General features: G+C 44.2%; 1 protein-coding gene across 10 annotated transcripts in view; it reads left to right on the top strand.

Moving 5' to 3' along the window:
* Window positions 1-20912, top strand: part of nav2a (neuron navigator 2a) — an 806339-nt gene that overhangs the window by 598899 nt on the left and 186528 nt on the right. For all 10 annotated transcript variants that reach the window (XM_080189918.1, XM_080189922.1, XM_080189916.1 and 7 more), the window contains one exon: window positions 19193-19315. In XM_080189918.1, coding sequence (XP_080046044.1) covers window positions 19193-19315 — 123 coding nt within the window. The remainder of the gene's footprint in view (window positions 1-19192; window positions 19316-20912) is intronic.

Genomic DNA, 20912 nt, shown 5'->3' with positions numbered 1-20912 from the left:
CAGAGATTGGCTAGCATTATGATAATGCCTTCACGGTAAGCCCTATCCCCAAGTGAAAGACAGAAGGTATAAGAATATAACATCTTTTACACCGCTACAAAGTCCCAAATGCCTCAGAGATGATGACTAGCTTTCCAATTTCGCATTTTGCAGAAAAACATGACAGCCAATTGGCATACAGTTCGATCACAAATAGAAGTCACATGAAGGTCTGGTTAACCTGCTTTCGCTTCATGGTGACTGAGGGAGGAATTGTGGCCAGATCACCAGTTCCTTGTGCCCCATCAGCTCTTTCCACAAAACGGAACTTGATGGTGCTTTGGCTGTACAGAATGCCCTCTTGACTGCACTAAAGGGTCACCGTAGTTTAATGTGATTTATTATTGTCACGTGTATTGGGATACAGTGAAAATACTGTTCCTTGTGCACTGTACAGACAAAACATACTGTAGTTAAGAAAGCCATCAGTGGATGAGAAGCTGGTTTGCATGATGGACTGGAATAAGTTCACAACCCTTTGTAGTTTCTTGTGTTCTTGGTCAGAGCAGGAACCATACCAAGCTGTGATACATCTGGACAGGATGCTTTCAATGGTGCATCTGTAAAAGTTGATTAGAGTCATAGCAGACATGCCAAGTTTTCTTAGCCTCCTGAGAAAGTTGATGCATTGGTGGGCTTTCTTACTATTGCGTCAGTGTGGAGGTGGTTTGGCAAAGCAGAGCTCACCCTAGTTTGTGTGTTGAGGGCTGGGCCTTGAAACTGCAATCTCCTGATAGATGGATAAGGCTGCTGAGTCAAGCTCCCACTTTGATGTAACCATTCGTCATATCATACAATCATACAATCCCTACAGTGCAGAAGGAGGCCACTCAGCCATTGAGTCTGCATTGACCACAATCTCACCCAGGCTCTATTCCAGTAACCCCACATATTCACCCTGCTAGTCCCCCTGATACTAGGATCAATTTAGCAAGGCCAGTCCACCTAACCCACACATGTTTGGACTGTGAATATGTGTAACGACATGGTGAATGTCAACAGGAAATCCTTGCATGTAAGATGGCCACAGTTGAACGGAACTTGATCCTCTCTACCCCCCACCCCATGTCAGTCAGGTGATGCCTCCTGGTCATCAGGTGCAGGGGTACAGGCTCACTTTTCCTTCATTCTTCTTTTTTTCTCTTGCTCAAGGATGCTTATCGTTGATTTCACAACCTTGTCTAATCAATTAGCTAGTTGCAGACCTCAAGTTGTACTTTTCAGATCTGCATGACTTTTCACTCTGGGCAGTACGTTGACCAGTCAAGGCACTGGAGAAGATTTTTAAACTAACTGCTCGGTGTGGTAGATCGTGTTCGTGGTCCGGGCTAAAATCCGGAAATTGCATTGTAGGGAATTTGCGGAGGAAAGAATGAAAACTATGGCTGGGTTGCAGTGGGAGACAGACCTGACTGTTCTGGGCATGAGAACAGTGCAGCATTACAAGGTATTTCCCATGACTGCTGCACTTTACTGAATTCTTCAGCAGCTTTGTTTTCATGTTGGATTAATGTCCTTCTGCATGTTTGTACATGACTTGTGGCTGATAAGTTGAGCAATGAAGAACTGATGGAGTTGTGCAATATTCTTTCATCTGTGCAGAAGTTCAAGAAAAGTAGTTCCTTCATCACCGCAACGTGCTCCCAGAGAGGTGCCCTAAAGCATTCTTTAATTGCACACACTTGAGCCCATATAATGAAAAGCAGTTATATTAATTAGCAATAATTTGTTCATGTTTTACGCAACTGAAGTTGAGTTGCCTGGTAAATTTTTGCCTTGACACTATTACTGCATTGTGACGTTGGTGTCTTGAGTTTTATAAATAGCATTGCTGATTTAGGATTGCTTAAATGAAGGTCTTAACATGAATGGACCTGTTAAACAAATGTATCTTTTTGTAGGGAAAGCGTATCCTATTGGGAGAGATGGTGATGTAGGGCTCATATCACTGGATGAATAGTTCAAAGGCTCAGGCTAATAACCTGGGGACAGGATTTTAAACCACACCACAATTGAAAAGCTGGTATCAGTAATGGTGACCATGGAACTAATATCAATTGTTGCAAAAACCTAGCTGGTTCATTACTGTCTTTATTGGGGAGGAAATTTGCCTTTCTCACCCAGTCTGCCCCACGTGTGACTCCAGACCCACAGCAAAGTGGTTTATCTGTCCTCGGAAGTGGTGTGGCAAGTCCACTTTGGTAGGAATAATGGTAGGAAAGACTATTACTTACGTGGCGAAAAACTGCAGCAGGCAACGGTGCAGAGGGACCTCGGGGTCCTTGTGCATGAGTCGCAAAAACCCAGCTTGCAGGTGCAGCAGGTGGTCAGGAAGGCGAATGGGATGCTGGCCTTCATAGCGAGGGGGATTGAATATAAAAGTAGGGAGGTCTTGCTGCAGCTGTACGGGGTACTGGTGAGGCCGCAGCTGGAGTACTGTGTGCAGTTTTGGTCGCCGTACTTACGCAAGGATATTTTGGCCTTGGAGGGAGTGCAGAGGAGGTTTACTAGGCTGATAGCGGAGTTGAGGGGGTTGAGCTATGAGGAGAGGCTGAATAAACTAGGCTTGTACTTGTTAGAGTTTAGAAGAATGAGGGGAGATCTCATTGAGACATATAAGATGATGAATGAGATGGACAGGATAGAGGTGGAGAGACTCTTCCTGCTCAGAAAGGACAGTAGGACTAGGGGGCACAGCCTCAAGATAAAGGGGGGACGGTTTAGAACGGAGTTGAGGAGGAACTTCTTCACTCAAAGGGTGGTGAATCTCTGGAATTCTCTGCCCGTTGAAGTGGTGGAGGCTGCCTCGCTAAATATTTTTAAGACACGGGTTGATGGGTTTTTGATAAGCGAGGGGATTAAGGGTTATGGGGAGAGGGCGGGAATGTGGAACTGAGCCACGACAGATCAGCCATGATCTTACTGAATGGCGGGGCAGGCTCAAAGGGCTAGATAGCCTACTCCTCCTATGTCTTATGTTCTTATGTTCTTAAGTCACTCAGTTCCAGGAATATCAGGGAAAGGCAACAAATGCCCGTCTTGCCAGCGATGCCCGCATCTCATGAAAGAATATTAAAAGAATTGCATTCTGTGAGTTTGTTGCCAAACAATCCTGCTGAACATTGAAACAAAACTTATGCAATTATTGCAGTTCTTGTGGTCATGTAGACCGTATGTTGCTATCAGTCTCCCCAGGATTAACGCATTGAGAATTGCGCTGTAGTTACACTAGAATTTGTGAATTACTGTAAATTTTAAAAATGCACTATGGAGCATCTTATTGCTCTTGTGGGGAAAAAAGTAAGTCTCAGATTTGTGGAGAAGCTTATTGTCCTCAGGATGTTACAAAATGCTTTGTGGCCAAGGTAAAAGTGGAGTCTTGATTGACATTTTGTGTCCATGGACTCCTGAGTTATTTGGTTGTCAGATAGTACCTGACATGAAAGTATGACAATACATTTGAAGATTCTCTTTATCCCAATGGTAATGAAGTTCTGATTTTAGGGAGGGAAGCTTTATTCAACTTTGTGTGCTGCTCCCTTCATTTCTTTGTCTCCCCTAATGCTGCTGCGTAATTTGATTTGATTTATTATTGTCACGTGCATCAGTATACAGTGAAAAGTATTGTTTCTTGCGCGCATATCGTTCATAGTAATTCTGGTTTTATGACCACCCAGCTAGATGAATAGCCTCTCTGCACCTGTCTTGTGTCTTCTAAGAACTTCATATGTTTATGTTAGATCACCCCTCATTCTGCAAATCCCCAGAAAGTATAAACTCATTTTGTTCAAATCTCTCCTCACAAGGCAGATCTCTCATTTCACCAAACAAAACTTGACACAGAGCCACATAAAGATTCATAGAGTGGGATTTTCTGGCAGCGCTTGCCCCAAAACTGGAAAATCCCACCCGACGTCAACAGACCTTTGCGTGATCCGCCGTTACCCACTACAATTCCCGTGGTGGGTGGGACCGGAAAAATCCATCCATAGGGTCATACAATACAGATGAGGCCCCCTTTGAACTGACAAAACTACACTAAATTTACACGAATCCAGCTTTCCAGCACTTGGCCTTGAATGTGCCCATCCTTTGTATCTTTTGAAAGTTGACGCTCCTCGCCTTTACTACCCTCTCAGGCAGCGCATTCCAGGCCCCCACCACTCTCTGGGTGAAAATATTCTTCCTCAAATCCCCATGATATCCTTGTCCCTCACCTTAAAATTATGGCCCTGTCATGATTGACCCCTCAACTAAGGGGCCAAAACATATGGCTGACTCTTCCAATGTAATTTACGTACACAGAAAATGCTTTTCCTTAACATCCGTATGTGTTTATCTAAGGTATCATTGTCTGACGAGAATTAATGAAAAGAACAGCATTTTTCTTCTTCCTAAATGCTTTCAATTGAACTATCTGGCTTCTTTCTCTTTCTATCTGCGTAACTCCCTCCATTTCCAACAGCTTGACTCTACTCTCAACACCTGTGACTGTGTCAAATCAACAATTTGACTAGTGACTCCATTTAATGGTTCAGACTTTGACATTGATTTATCTTTTCAAAGACTTGACTCACTTTTCTCCACTGGTGGATTCAGTTTACTTTTGACTTTCACTTTCCTCCTGACTTACACTGGGGTCTCTCAGGCGATTTTGAATGACGGGTTTTATTGTGCTCTCATTTGATCAGATTTCCACTTTGAAATAAATGATGTACATGACCCCAACAGAGTCTCTCTCTCCAATCTTTACTAGGTCTGTGAATCTACCTAATTTCTTTACAACAACTCTAATACAAACTTCTATTTATCAACTAAGGTTGGCATGGTGGCACAGTGGTTAGCACTGCTGCCCCACAGCGGCAGGGACCTGGGTTCAATTCCGGCTGTGGGTGATTGTGTGGAGTTTGCATGTTCTCTCTGTGTCTGCGTGGGTTTCCTCCGGGTGCTCCAGTTTCCTCCCACAGTTCAAAGGTGTGCAGGTGAGGTGGATTAGTCATGGTGAATGTGAGAGGTTATGGGGATAAGGAGGAGGGGGAGGAATTGGGAGGGATGCTCTTTCAGGGAATAGGTGCAGATGCGATGGGCTGAACGGCCTCTTTCTGTACTGTAGAATTCTATGATTCTAACTTGTTGGCTTTTTTAACCATGACCTTCTGCACTGCACTGTCTAAGCTTCATGGCTGATATATCATTTTCACTTTTCTATTATTTTGCTATTAAGAAAACTAAATCTTGCCCAAGCAGCATGCTTAAATACTAACTTATAAACTGAGCAACCTTAATTTGGAGGGGAACAGAAAATTTTCTCACTTGTGTTGGAGAAAAACATGGGAGTTACTTTTTTTTTCAAGTTTTTTAAAATTTATTATTGTCACAAATAAGTTTACATTAACACTGATGTGGAGATACCAGCACTGAACTGGGATGGGCAAAGTAAGGAGTCTCTGAACATCAGGTTAAAGTCCGGCAGGTTTATTTGATATCACGAGTTTTCAGAGTGCTGCTCCTTCATCAGGATAGGATTCACCTGAGGAAGGAGCAAGACTCCGTAAACTCGTGATACCAGATAAACCTGTTGGACTTTAACCTGGTGTTGAGAAACTTCTCACTGTACATTAACACTGCAATGAAGTTACTATGAAAATCCTCTAGTCGCCACACTCTGCCTATTCAGGTACACTGAGGGAGAATTTAGCATAGCCGATCAACCTAACCAGCGCTTCTTTAGGACTGTGGGTGAAAATGGGAGGAAACCCATGCAGACATGAGAAGATTGTGCAAATTCCACACAGATAGTGACCCAAGTCGGGAAGTGGCCCTGGATCCCTGTCACTGAGAGGCAGCGGTGCTAACCACTGTGCCACCATGCCACCGCAGCTCGCTTGTCACTCCACCCTCACACACACCCTCACACACACCCTCACTCACTCACTCACACTCAGCCACTCACACTCACTCCCTCACACTCCTCTCCACACACACACACTCGCTCAGTCATTAACTCCCAGAAACACCTTCCTGGGCCAGACGTGACCTCGCCCTTCCCTTGAGGAAGAAAATTGAGGCTGCCTGAGATCTGGGCGGTCCTCAGTTCTGAGCACCCAGCAGCACCTCTCTAAATCCAGTTCTCCCCCAGTACCCCAACCGGGCCCCTAGCACCCACAGGCTTCCGTTGACACACATGCACCCACCTTCTGCCCTCGTTCCCACACTCTATCTGTTACACAAACATACACACCAGCATTCCATCCCTGTACCGAGTAAGCACCCTGTCCCACCAGCAGCCAGTTCCTATCCCAGCCCAGTACCCGCTCTCTTCCCCACACTACACACTCCCACACGTACCATCCTCCTTCTCCTCCCCTCCAAGGTTTCTGGTCTCCTGCGCTCCCTAGTTCCCAGCAGCTCTGACCCACCCGTCTGTAAGATAGACTGCAACAACTTACCTACACTCTTTTGGTAGTGCCTTCCAAACCCGTGATTTCCATCACCTGGAAGTATATGGGCAGCGGATGCCTGGGAACATGACCATCTGCAAGCCACTCACCATCTTGACTTGGAAACCTTGAGCTCCTTTCCTAACAGCATTGTGGGTCCACCTCGTACAGTTGTCCAAGAAGACAGCACCACATTGCCTTCTCTGGAGTTATTAGAAACAGGCAAATAAATGTTGCCAGCAAAGCCCACATCTCAGGAAAATATTGTTTTTAAACTTGGGCCAGGGCAACTTGACCTGAATGATTGATTAAATTTGGAAATTCACAATAGGTCAGAATTGGAGAATCTTAGAGGTTTACAGCATGGAAACAGGCCCTTCGGCCCAACTTGTCCATGCACCTTTTGTTTAAAATCCCTAAGCTAGTCCCTGTTGCCTACGTTTGGCCCATGTCTCTCTATACCCATCTTACCCACGTAACTGTCTAAATGCTTTTTAAAAGACAAAATTGTACCTGTCTCCACCACTACCTTTGACAGCTTGTTCCAGACACTCACCATTGTCTGTGTGAAAAAAATTGCCCCTCTGGACCCTTTTGTATCTTTCCCCTCTCACCTTAAACATATGCCCTCTAGTTTTAGACTCCCCTACATTTGGGAAAAGATATTGACTATAGCTGATCTGTTAGCTATAGTCAGCTGTAGTCCCAGTAGCATCATAATAAATCTCTTCTGCACTTTTTCTAGTTTAATAAATTCCTTTCTCTCATAGGATGACCAGAACCGCACACAGTATTCCAAGTGTGGCTTACCAATGTCTTGTACAACTTCAACAAGACGTCCCACCACCTGTATTCAATGTTCTGACCAAAGAAACCAAACATGGTGAATTCTGTTCACTGTAACTCCATTTACAAGGAGCTCTGAACTGTATCCCTAGATCTCTTTGTTCTGTAACTTTCCCCAATGCCTTACCATTAACTGAGTAAGTACTGCCTTGGTTCAATGTACCAAAATGCATCACCTCGCATTTATTTAAATTAAACTCCATCTGCCATTCGTCAGCCCACTGGCCCAATTGATCAAGATCCTGTTGTAATGCGAGATAACCTTCTTCACTGTCCATAAATTAATACAAGTTACATTATTGTATTATAAAGCATTTCCTCATCAATATTGGTGTAAGTTCAGATCTGCTTTGCTCTGAGCTTCCTCATTCCCACCTCCAGTTATTTCTCTTCCTGACCTGAAGGTTTATTATAGGTTACAGATCTTCACAAATGAACAGGCCTAAATGTGCAATTATTTCATCTGAATAAGAGCGGCATGGTGATAGTGGTTAGCACTGCTGCCTCACAGCACCAAGGACCCGGCTTTGATTCCTGGCTCTGTGCAGAGTTTGCATCTTTTCCCTGTGCCTGCGTGGGTTTCCTCTGGGTGCTCCAGTTTTCTCAGTACAGAGATGTGCTGGGTACGTAGATTGGTAATGCTAAATTGACCCTTAGTGTCAAGGGGACTAGCTAGGGTAAATGTATGGGGATAGGGCCTGGGCGGGATTGTGGTCGGTGCAGATGCAGTAGGCCAAATGACCTCCTCTGCACCGTAGAGATTCTGTGATTCTATGAAGGATTGGGGGTGGTATAGTGGCATTGTCAGTGGACTAGTAACCTAGAATCCCAGGATGACGTTCTGGGGACCTGGGTTCGAAATCCACCATAGCAGATGGTGAAATTTGAATTTAATAAAAAGAATCTCGAATCAAAAGTCCAATCATGAACATGAAACCATTGTCGATTTTGGAAAAAGCCATCTGGTTCACCAATGTCCCTGTAGGGAAAGAAATCTGCCATCCTTACCTGACCTGGCCAACATGTAACTCCAAATCCACAGCAATGTTGTTGATTCTTAAATGCCCTCAAGGATGGGTAATAAATGCTGGCCCAGCCAGTGACACCCACATCCCATAAACAAATAATAATAAAAAAATTTCTGGCACCGGATGTTAAACATTAGCTGGCTATTCGATCATGGAGGTTTTTGCTGCTGAACATGACTCTGGTTGACATTAGGTAACTCAGCAGAGTAGCTGATGCTGCTTGCCTCAGTTTCACACTAGGTAGATCATATACTACCTGAAAGAAAAAATACTTGTATTTATACGACACCTTTTACACACTCAGCATGTCTCAAAGTATTTTATAGCCAATGAAGTATGTTTGGAGTGTAGTCACTGCTATCATTCAAGGTAAGTGCCAGCATGCAGCAAGATCCCATAATAATGACCAGTTTTTTTTTACATGTTGATTGAGGGATAAATTTTGGCTAGTACATTGTGGAAAATTTTCATGCTTTTCAAATAGTGTCATGGGATCTTTCATGTTTACTTCAGAGGGCGGACAGGCCTTCCGTTTAATATTTCATTGGAAACACAACACCTCTGACAGCGCGCCACTCCCTCAGCACTGCACCACTGTGTCAGCCTAGATTTTTGTGTTCAAATATCTGGAGTGGGTCGTGAACCCACTGATTCAGAATAGAAAATCCTACCCACTGCGTCATTCCAGGCACAGCTGCTTAATTCTCAATAGACGTTGAGATGAACAAGATGCATCTTGTTGGTCAGTCTCCGTCTGGGACAGATTTGAATGCTATCCAGTACATTTCACCGCTAACCTTCCTCCCAGTTCAAATCTCTACTTTTCCCTGTTTAATACTCTGTATGTATTGTGTGTCAACGTGCAGGAGTAGGATCTGTCTTGACAACGTTACTGATAGGGAAGGGAGGCAAATTAGAATCATGAACCCTTTCAGTGCATTCAGCCCACTGAGCCTGCACCGATAACAATCCGACCCAGGCCCTATCCTGTAATTCCACCTAATTTTTTTATTTATTAGTATCGCAAGCAGGCTTACATTAACACCACAATGAAGTTACTGTGAAAATTCCCTATTTGCCACACTCCGGTGCCTGTTTGGGTACACTGAGGGAGAATTTAGCATGGCCAGTGCAGCTAAGCAGCACCGCTTTTGGACTGTGGGAGTAAACTGAAGCACCCGGGGGAAATCCATGCAGACACGGGGAGGATGGGTCACTGTCTGTGCGGAATCTGCACAAGCTGGGAATCGAACCTCGGTCACTGGCATTGTGAGGCAGCAGTGCTAACTACTGTGCCACCATGTTTTTACCCTGCTAATTCCCCTGACAAGGGACGATTTAGCATTGCCAATCAACCCAACTCGCTCATCTTTGGGCCAACTCTTTATTTTTAGGTCTTTGGTTACCCCTAAGCAGAGACGTTTTAATTTTTGAAATAGGCTATGGAATGTTTCCCCAAACTCTGTTTGTGAAGTCAATATTCAAATCACTCACAGCAAACTGTCTTTAGGGTTAAATCGGAAGTATTGTTTATTCATACATTTGAACCTGAGGGAATGGTTATTACACGCACACGCACACACACACGCACACACACACACACACACAGGAAAGAGATGAATAAAATGAAATTAAAAAAACAAAGTTATGGATGTTAATTTACATGAAAGTCAAAGTCCGGTGAGCATTGTTGTATGTGGGAGTTAGGCGAGTTCAACCAGCTGAAAGTAGGAGTTGCCAAATTCTTTGCAGTTGGTGATGACGCAACAAGATGAGGTTGGAATACAGAGATTTGGTCCACTCTACAGGCAATTGCAGGAACCTGCCAGAGAACCATCCTTTGAGGAGGTTCTCAAAGCTTGGTTCTCAGGCTTTGTTGTCTGCTTTGATGTTAACGGGCTATGTGTTAACACTAGTCTGCCCTGGAAGTCCAGGAATGTCACATTAAAACTTTCCAAAGGCCAAAGGTACTTGGATCATGTGGTGTTACCTATTGATATGTTGGTTTCGGGTTAACAATCGGTTCGTACATCAGTTCAAAATCTATACTCTCTAACCTTCTGAGATAGATGGTGGCTGTTAGCACCTCTGCAGGCATAACCAGTTTTGATGGCTCTTTCTCTTTGTTGTAACTCGAGGCTGAGGAGACGGACATCTGCTGCTCCCTTATTTCATTGATTATAATTGATCCACAGCTTGATAAGTGAGAGATTCCATAAGGGTGAGGGTGATGTTCTGTTCTGTAATTACTGTTAGTAGTTTCCAGAACTGAAGCTAATTTGTAAATCGTGAGACTTGTAGCAGCCATGTTTTTTAGTCCAGCTAAGTCCATTTTTAAATAGGCAGACAGTAAGGTTTGATTTAAACAGTTTATCTTTTTCCTATCTGATGGACGTGACAGCAATAAAAACGGAAGGTCCACAAGGTTGACCAGTAATGTAGAGTCGGTTGTAGTTCAGCTGATTGCAATTCTGGGCTCGAGTTCCACTCGAGGGCTAGAGCACAAACATCTCGGCTGACACACCAGAGCAGTGTTGGACTGCATTGTCAAAGATGTACTCTCTTTCGGATGAAGTGTTTAAACGAAGGCCGCATCTGCCTACATCAGGTGGCTGCAGGAGATCCCATGGCACTATTTCATAGAAGAACAGCTGAGTTATCTAAGTGTCCTGGCTAATGTCACAATACAGATTGTCTGGTTAGGATCATGTTGTTGCTTGTACAAGCTCGCTGTGCAGAAATTGTCTGCCCTGTTTTCTAAATTACAACTAAAATTACTTTAGCACTTTCACAAAAGCATTTATAGTTAAATAAATGCAACTCTTGCGACAGATATAGGACAAAAATACAGTGGGTGATCTTACCTTCTAACCTTGCCAGCCAATGGGTGGAGCAAGCCAATAAGATGACAAGCGAACCAAGAAATCGGGTTCGCACCTGATTTCTCGAGGTCTTACCGACATGGGATATCCAAAAAGGGCATGAGGCTCAAGATATTACTTAAAAATAATTCTCATAGAATTAGTGAGTCTGGGGCAGGATTATCTGGGCTCTGTGGCCTCACCGGGGAAGGTTTGCTCAAGCGAGGATCACTTTTGGTTCCCCATCAATGGGGACCAGACGTGATGGCCTCACCAGTAGAACTGGAGGATATTGAGGCCCACTCTGGATGGTCAGGGAAGGAGGGTGTCCCTTGGGCAGTGCCAGCCTGGCACAGTAGCAGTACCTGCCAGGCATTGGGCAATGCCAAGGGGGTAGGCTTGAGGGGTGATGACAGATGAGGGGGCAGGGCCTGAATTGGACAGACCATTCAGGGGAGGAAAGGGGGACAGCTGCACAATATGCCACAGCAGTGGTCAGTGGGGAGAGAGAAGATGGCTGGTGATTTCGACCGTGATCTATCCAGGCAGAGGGGGGCTTGCAATTATTCTGGGCGGGAGGAGGGCTTCACGATCAGCCATGGGTCCTGGTGGTAGTGAGGCGGGGGCTGTGTTTAGGTCACGGAAGTCAGCTGAGAGCAGGAAAGGCAGTGACAGGCCTCTGTGCTCTGAGATAGAAATCTGCACATGAATTGGTGCCCTCTGCTGCTATCAGCCGCTTCCAGGCAGTTTGGGCTCCGCCTACATCCCCTGCTGGCAGAAAACAGATTGAGGTATTTCTAATGCCCAGAGTGCCATAAGTTTTGACTGGTGGCCTCGCCAAGAAAATTGACCTGAAACTCCCATTTTCATGCTCGTACTGGATTTAGGATTTTTTTGGTAAGATTGTCCCCATTGGTTCTCAGTGGAATTTGGCTGAATTCAGTATAGTTATTCCTGACCAGCAGCTCCTTTTGTGAAACACCTTGATTTACAGAGGCCATACTTGTACATATACCTTCTGTCTGAATGTGTTGTTAAGCTTTAACTTTGCAGCCTTGCTTTGCACTTTGGCTTCTGAATCTTGGACCCATGATGCATGTGAAGTTCTTGAAGTGAAGATTGAATAAAAAGCATTCAGAATCCCAACTGCACATGTGGTCAAAATATGGATTCCTTCGTTCTCCCTCTGCTGGTACATAAACTTGGTTAGGCAAAATGCACAATGCCATTTTCAATACACTACATGCCGCCTCTTCTCTGTAAATGAGAGGCATAGCATATTTCAATCAGTTTGTTTCCAGAAGTGTAAGCAATAAACTTAATCATAGTTTGAATATTCTATTTTACCAGTAACCAGTTGCACGTGCAATACTTTTCTGTTAATTTAGCAATGCACTCAGTCATCTATAACCGGGTGATAGATTCGTCCACCATCTGGAAATAGTTCACTTTGTAACTATCGGGTGGCACAGTGATTAGCAGTCCTGCCTCTCAGCATCAAGGACTTGAGTTCGCTCCCTAACTGGGTCACCGTCAGTGCAGAGTCTGCACGTTCTCCCCGTACCTGCTTGGGTTTCCCCCGGGTGTTCTGCTTTCCTCCCACAGTCTGAAAGACGTGCTGGTTAGGTGCATTGGCCATGATAAATTCTCCCCCAGTGTACCCGAACAGGCGCCAGAGTGTGGCGAATAGGGGATTTTCACAGTAACTTGATTGCAGTGTTAATGCAAGCTGACTCGTGACACTGATAAATAAACTTTAAACAGGTGAATGAGTTAGATAACGTCTGAAATCAGGCACGGTCGCATTTAACTCCTGTCCTTCATTTGAGATGTCAATGTTCGAATCAGATTCAATGTTTACAAATGGTGCTTTAGAGAATAGCACAGTGATCGTTGATCGTTTTATGCTGGTCACTACAAAGAGTTAGATGTCGTCGGGGTTTGTTTACTTTCCAACGTGACTGTCACGTTTTACGAGCACTTGTAAATCTCATGGCTTTAGTGGAGTGGCTCTGATTTTCATGTTTCACTCATCATTTACTTTTATTTGATCCTTCTGCTTTTGATCGTGCTCATGTACATGTTGATCTTTAACTCCATGGGGTGGCTCAGGAAAATGTGTATGGAGGATGCAGCTGGAAGCTTCCCCACAACCAAGTGAGGAGCCTCTGTGTTGTGAAGAAAGTGGTGCAACTCTTGCTTCCACGATTTGCTTTACATCTATTTTAATTTACTTTTATTTATTAGTGTCAAAAGTAGGTTTACATTAACACTGCAATGAAGTTACTATGAAAATCCCCTAATCGCCACATTCTGGCGCCTGTTGGGGAAAACTGAGGAAGAACTTAGCGTGGCTAATGCACCTAACCAGCACTGCTCTCGGACTGGGGGAGGAAACCAGAGCACCCGGAAGAAACCCACGCAGACACGGAGAACGTGCAGGCTCTGCATCGACAGTGCCCCCAGCTGGGAATTGAACCCGGGTCTCTCTTTCCATAAATCTCTTGAATTCTCCATTAGCCGTTGGCAAATGGAGTGTGACTTTTTTCAACGAGTGAATAAAACCGCAGTAGTTTGCAAGTTTTTTGAACTCACCACTGTCACTTCGACACGTGCTGGTTAAGCTTGTGACTTGACTGTTTGTGTTGAAGTAGACATGACTACCTCTATACCCTGGGAAACTGCTGAAGCCGCTGTTGAAAACCAGCAAGGGTTTGCCAGTGTGTAGATCTGAGGAATCAGCACTGCCCTCAATCTATGGTCCTACATACAGGTCAGACTTCATAGAATCCCTACAGTGCAGGAGGAGGTTATTTGGCCCATTGAGCCTGAACTGACAACAATCCCACCTAGGCCCTCTCTCCATAACCCTGCTAGTCGTCCTGACATTAAGGGACAATTTAGCATGGTCAGCACATCTTTTGGTTTGTGGGAGGAAACCGCACGCAGACACGGGGACTTTTTAAAGGTTATTTATTAGTCACAAGTAAGACTGACATTAACACTGCAATGAAGTTACTGTGAAGTTCCCCTCTTCACCACAGTTTGGCACCTGTTCGGGTCAATGCGCCTAACCAGCACGACTTTCGAATGTGGGAGGAAGCCGGAGACCCAGAGGAAACCCACGGAGACAGAGTTTGCACAAACTCCACATGGGCAGTGACCCAAGCTGGGAATTGAACCTGGGTCCCTGGCGCTGTGAGGCAGCAGTTCTAACCACTGTGCCACCGTGCCGCCCATGAGTGGATCATGAAGATTTGATGTTGTGGTTGCTTGACATGGCAAACGCTGACTGATTTGGTGCCCACCATGCAGTCAATTCCTGAAAACCATGCCTTTTCCCTATGGAGTTGTTTGGTTTTGACAGTTCTCTGGTAACATTTATGTGCTATACTGACAACACACTCGTTTAATGAATGCAGAAAGACAAAGCTGTTGGTTTATATTTGATAAGGTGCCACACCAAAAGTTACCACACAAAAAATACGAGCCCTTGGCGCAGGAGTAACATATGAACATTATTAAAGGATTGTTTAGCTATCAGAAAGCAGTCAGTAGGGATAAAGGTGAATTTTTTTCAGATTGGCAAGCTGTAACTAGTGGAGGGCCATAGGGATCAGTGCTAAGTCTCAACTACTTACAGTCTACTCGGAGGAAGGGACAGAAAGTACGGTAGCTAAATTTGCTGATGTAGGAAAGTAAATTGTCAAGAGGTGCTTAAAATGTCTGAAGAGAGAAGTGGGCAGATTAAGTGAGTGGGCAGAAATTTGGCAGGTATGGAATGCTGTTCACAGTAATACAATTACCTTGGAAGCAGTTCAGAGAAGGTTCACTTAACTCATTCCTGGGATGAATCACAGAACTTCTACAGTGCAGAAGGAGGCTGCTTGGCCCATTGAGCCTGCATCAACAATTCCACCCAAGTCCTGTCCCCATAACCCCATGTATTTACCCTGCTAATCCCCCTGACACGAAGGGACAATTTAGCATGGCTAATCCACCTAACCTAATTGTCCTACAGAGAAAAGTTGATCAGGTTGGGCCTTTACCATTGGAGTCTAGAAGAGTGAATGCTGATCTTATTGAAACATAGGAACTTGACAGGGTAGACATAAGAAGCATGTCGAGGATACGAAAACAAGTGGACACCATTTATGGAGAGCAGTTAGGTAGGAAATAAGGTGTTACTATTGTCTGGTGGAGTGCCTGATGCACAAAGGGCACCCCCAAAGATACTATGCATTTCCCATCTATTATAACTCCAGAATTCGGCTGTAAAGGAACAGTGCTGAAAATAAAGTAAGGCAAAAACCACAAATTTGTAGTGAACACAGCAGATCCCAATTGGATAGTGGAATGATGGACTCACTCAGGGGCCTGCTTTATATAAGGATCGGCATATGAGCTCCACCTAATCGGTCATTAGCAATCCCCAGGGAGCTCATATTCAACGAGTCCTACAGGGAGGTCAATCAGTGACTGTCTATGCAAGTCATGGGGGCTGTCACATCATCCTTTTTGAATATTCTTAAATATAATGGCCTACCCACTCCCACGCAGCTGCCTATGCCAGCTGCATTTTGGTGCTGGCAGTTTATTATCTGGGTCAAACTGGTTTGCCCGTGGCAGATTCCCATAAGCAGGATTGGAAGTTTCTGCTGGCAAATGCAGGCCATTTGATTTTGATTTTATTTATTATTGTCGTACGTGATAGTATACAGTAAGAAGTATTGTTTCTTGTGCGCTGTATGGACAAAGCATACCGTTCATAGAGAAGGAAAGGAGAGGGTGCAGAATGTAGTGTTACAGTCACAGTTAGAGTGCAGAGAAAGATCAGCTTAATGCGAGGTAAGTCCATTCAAAAGTCTGATGGCAGTAGGGAAGAAGCTGTTCTTGAGTCGGTTGGTACGTGACCTCAGACTTTTGTATCTTTTTCCCAATGGAAAATACAAAAGTCTGAGGTCACGGAACAAACTGACAGTGGTGGAGAGATTGAATGTTATTGGGTAGGGTGCTGACCAAGCAAGCTGTTTCACCTGGATAGTGTACAGGCAAGTGGCAAGTATTCTATCATACTAACCTGTGCCTTGAGGATGGTGGGCATGCTTCGGGGAGGCAGAAGTTGGTTGCCATAGTAGTCCCAGCCACTGACCCGCACTTGTAGCCCCAGTATTTACGTGGCTGTCAGTATTCAGTTCCTGGTCAATGATAACCCTCAGGGTGTTGTTGGTGCGATGCAATGCCATTGAGTGTCTCTCCTGTTGGAAAATAGCTATTGCTTGGCATTTGCGTGCTGCAAATAAGATGTTTCTGCTGAGTAACAGAAAAATCCCAGGAATTTCATCTGGAAATAATGGGTTATTGAATACATCTGCCCCAATGTCGCCAGTTGTATTCCGAAGACATGAGTATGATGGACTTCTTATCACCTTATAGTAGTAACTGGAAAAATGCCAGAACATTTCTAATATTCAACAGAGATTTAAGTATCACTTAAAATTGGACAGGTCATCTCAGCTAGTGCAGCCGATGAGAGGATCATTCAGTTGATTTAGGCAGGATTTTTGAATTAAAATTGTTTCAAAATTTTGTTTGGCCTCTCCAGAGGCAGCCTGCCAAAATCAATTCTTCTGGAGAGAGATGAAGATGAGACTCGCACCCTCTGATATATTTAAATTGATTTAATTTTGGGATTCAGGCAGATGGCTCTCAGGTTGCACAAATCTTTCCCACCTTTCCAAGCTTCTGCCAACCCTTGCCAGTTTAAATTAGCATTCTACCGGTACAGAAAATCCCAGCTCGTTTTTCTGTGAAATCTCGACTGGACCAAAGTTTTACTCCCAGCTTGTTTTGAACTAAAAAAGTCTGCAATATCATACTATCATAGAATCCCTACAGTGCAGAAGGAGGTTATTCAACCCATTGAGCCTGCGCTGACAACAATCCCACCCATGGCCCATCCCCATAACCTCATGCATTTATCCTGCTAATCCTCTTGATACTGAGAGGCAATTTAGCATGGCCGATCCACCTCTTTGGAATGTGGGAGGAAACCGAAGCATCCAGAGGAAACCTACGCAGATACGGGGAGAACGTGCAAACTCTACACACAGTGACCCAAGGCCAGAATTGACCGCGGTCGCTGGTGCTGTGAAGCAGCAGTGTTAACCACTGTGCCGATATGTTCATGGGTTGAAGAGAGTTCTGATTAATTTTAAAGCCTAGAGTTATTGGGGGAATTTTTCCATCCTGCTCGCCACAAGAATTGTATTGGGCAGGGAGCGGACTGTGCAAAGGTTCATTGACCTTGGGCGGGATTTGCCGGTTTTGGAGCGAGTGTGGCTGGAAAGTCAAGCCCATCGTTTTGGATCAAAATGGTGTAGGATGGGAGATTATCTGCATTGCACATGCTTAGATTGCCAAATCCAAGCAATCGGAGGCTGAGACGCGCTTGCCAGGAGAGGAATGTCAATGACCACCCTAAACCTTTGACAGGAGGCTTTGGTTTACATTTTATTGCAAAACATGTCTATGTACTTTACACTCGTAACCTTATTAGAAGTGTGAAGACCAACAGTCTCTGCCGTACTGAAGCCTTATCCACATCAGCTGTGACATAATGCATTTGGCCACAGATGGTCAACTCAGATCCAAACTACCATTGCCAAGATATGTCTCCTACTAACATTTATTCTCTTAAATTATATTTGGCACTCTATCTCCAACACCAAGATAAATCCAAATGGTTCATTGCCCTTTTTGAAGTGCTCTCATTGCCCAAGTACTGCCCAAGCCACTGCAAAGCCTAGTTTTACGTCTCTTGGTATTTTTAATGCAACTCAATGGGAGCCACTGGTGGAAACAACCCAACAAGGGCAATATAAAAACAACACATGACCAAATGTGTGTTCCATTGGAATCACACCCATTCCCACGTACACCCTCTCGCACTGGCAGGTATGAGAGGATTTTGACTTTGTCGTTACATCTGTACATAACTGGTGATTGCAGGTCTGAGAGAGCTCATTATGTGGCTTGCTTCATGCTTCGTGTGTCAGCTGTGAGGAGGAGCTCACAAATGAGACAGATGTTTTGATGCTTATTGCCTGATAGCATTTTCTAAATGCAACAAAGGGCTGTTGAATACAATCAGAGATTTGTTTTGAAGGTCAGCAGTAGGGAGCGAGATCGGAGACAACATGAGGAATGGCAAACAAAGTTCTGGAGGAGGAATTTGGTGTATTAAAAATCCTGAGCAGGACATCAGATGAAACCTAAGCAATATCCTGTAGCCAGAAAAAAAAAGGAGCAGAGAGGAATGGTAATTGAATTGTTATTATTAAAAGCAGAAAAATATTGGGTGTGAGAAACTGTGCTGTTAATGACAGATAATTCACTGAGAGAAATTAGTCAAGCTAAAGCAAATATGGTAATGCATTAAGAAATGTAAGGAATTTAAAATGCATTGCGATTAGATGAAATAAATAACAGATAAATAGAGATGTAAAGGTCAGTTATATCCATATTATGCTGATAACCTGTAGGGAATGTAGCTTTCTTTACTGTCCTTCTCCTCTAATTGGTATTCGGCTTGTTGCCAAGTAGCATATCAAAATGAAGATTTAATACATTTTTAAAGCTGCAATGGTTACATAGTCAAAATTTGAGATCTTACCGTTGCTCCGTTCTGACCTCTTGTGTAACTGAGGCATACTGATGGTAGCTTGCCATTGCTGGTAAATATACTTTCCCCATAAAATTCCATTGGAAGCGTTGCAGTCATATTTCAGAAGAAAGCAACACCACATGAATAAATACATGTGCTCCTTATCGCATTGAAAGAAAAAGGAATGTGGAGTCCTGCCAATTAATGATGTTCACAGCATGCCAGGATCTTATTCCAGGGAACTGACTTGGCTGCACTGATCTGTTGTAGTTTATCGCAGCTGAAAGCAGTATATTTCCTTCTCTGTTCCAGATACATGACGGATGGTGGTTTGGGCCTTTATACCCGTCGGCTTAACCGCTTGCCAGATGGGATGGCAGCCGTGCGAGAGAATGTCCAGCGTAACACATCTGTGGGCCTGGGAGATGCAGACAGGTAAGACTGTTGTTATTTAAAGAAGAGGTGAAGCTGTCCACAGCTGTAAAGGTTCCCTAAAGATCCTGCGCTCCTGGAATGAAATGTGACACGTTGAGAATAGCTGAGTGCTGTGCCTAACCTTGTTGAAGCAAAGAAGTTTGAGGTGGCTGTTTGGTCTTGCACTTGTAATTTCCTTTTGTTGTGCCTTGTTCTGTTCCATGATTAGGGAAATAAATTTTAACTGCTTTCGTCCTGCATGGGGGTGAAATGCAGTTATCGTAAATGGAATTACGGTAGAGATTGACTATCACAAGAGTGGTGGAATGGATTAGAGAGACTGGCCTACTCTTCTGCATTTCTGTGTTGCTCTCTTCTCAATAAAATGATCTAAATCTGCTTCTGCCCAAATAATGTGTTTGGGCTCTGTGTAAATCAGCTGTAAAATGAACATGCACAGATCTGCTGTGATATTTTGGCTATTGTACATACACAATGCACGTTGGATGATATCAACCAAAAGTCCTATCTTGATGCCCGGAACATTCAGAGTTTATGTCACGTTCCCACCGTGACAGATGTGCTGCCACTTGGGACAGTCTATTTATCGGGTGATGAAGATGGGTATTGATATGGAACACCTAACCTCAAAGTGAGTCTCCCTGCCTGCCAGTCTTCACTGCCAATCCAGTGAATTTGTCTTTCACCTGAGACTTGATAGACTGTGGCAAAATAGTAGTATAAAGACAGTACAGAAAATGAACTTGAGAATACAATTTGCCAGGAGTTGTTAATACATGTAGGGAACACGGCATCAGGACTATGTTGAAGAAAAGGACCATTTGTTTGAGACCCGTTTTCCTTCAGTGCAGTGTCGTACATAGCATGCCTTTCTCATTGATTTATTTAAAAATGTCATTGTTTTAAACAATGTAGACCTTTTTCAATATCAGTGTTGTTGAAGTCGTTGAGCTGCTAGCTGATGCGGCTTGCTTCACAAAGTCAGAGTCATAGAGCAGCACAGCATGGAAACCGGCCCTTCATCCCAACCACTCCATGCCAGCCATGGTGCCCTCCCAGCTGGTCCCAATTGCCCACATTTGACCCATATCCCTCTAACCTTTTCCCAATGTGTACTTAACAAATGCTTTTTAAATGTTGCTACTGTACCTGCCTCAACCACTTTCTCTGGCAGCTCATTCCATGCATGCACCACCCTTGGCATGCCCCTCAAGTCCTTTTTAAATCTTTTCCCTCTCATCTTAAACCTATGCCCTCTAGTTTGCTGCCCCCCCCCCCCCCCCCCCGCCGCCCCCTTCCCTGGGAAATACTTTATAGCATACGAAATGACCTTTGTGCTGTGGAAATTTCAATATTTGGCTTGCATTCAAATCAAGGTCATACCAAGTTTGCAACTTTCCTTCCTCCCCCTTATCTATTACCAGTTTTGAATGGTGCAATCAGCACTTTGAAAACCACGTGTTATTTAATGGTGCATTGGAATTCAACACCTTTACCTGGGGGGTCAAACTGATGAGAGTAAATCTTGGCGCTCTTTCAGCTTTCTATTGCCAACATAAACAAGGTGTATGGAGCTTAAACTCACCGGTACAAATGG

Source organism: Carcharhinus amblyrhynchos, chromosome 6 (assembly GCF_965287045.1).
Source record: "Carcharhinus amblyrhynchos chromosome 6, sCarAmb.v2.hapA, whole genome shotgun sequence".
NCBI classification, from domain to species: Eukaryota; Metazoa; Chordata; class Chondrichthyes; order Carcharhiniformes; family Carcharhinidae; genus Carcharhinus; species Carcharhinus amblyrhynchos.
Note: the sequence above shows the minus strand (reverse complement) of the source record. Positions and strands in the feature narration are given on the sequence as shown.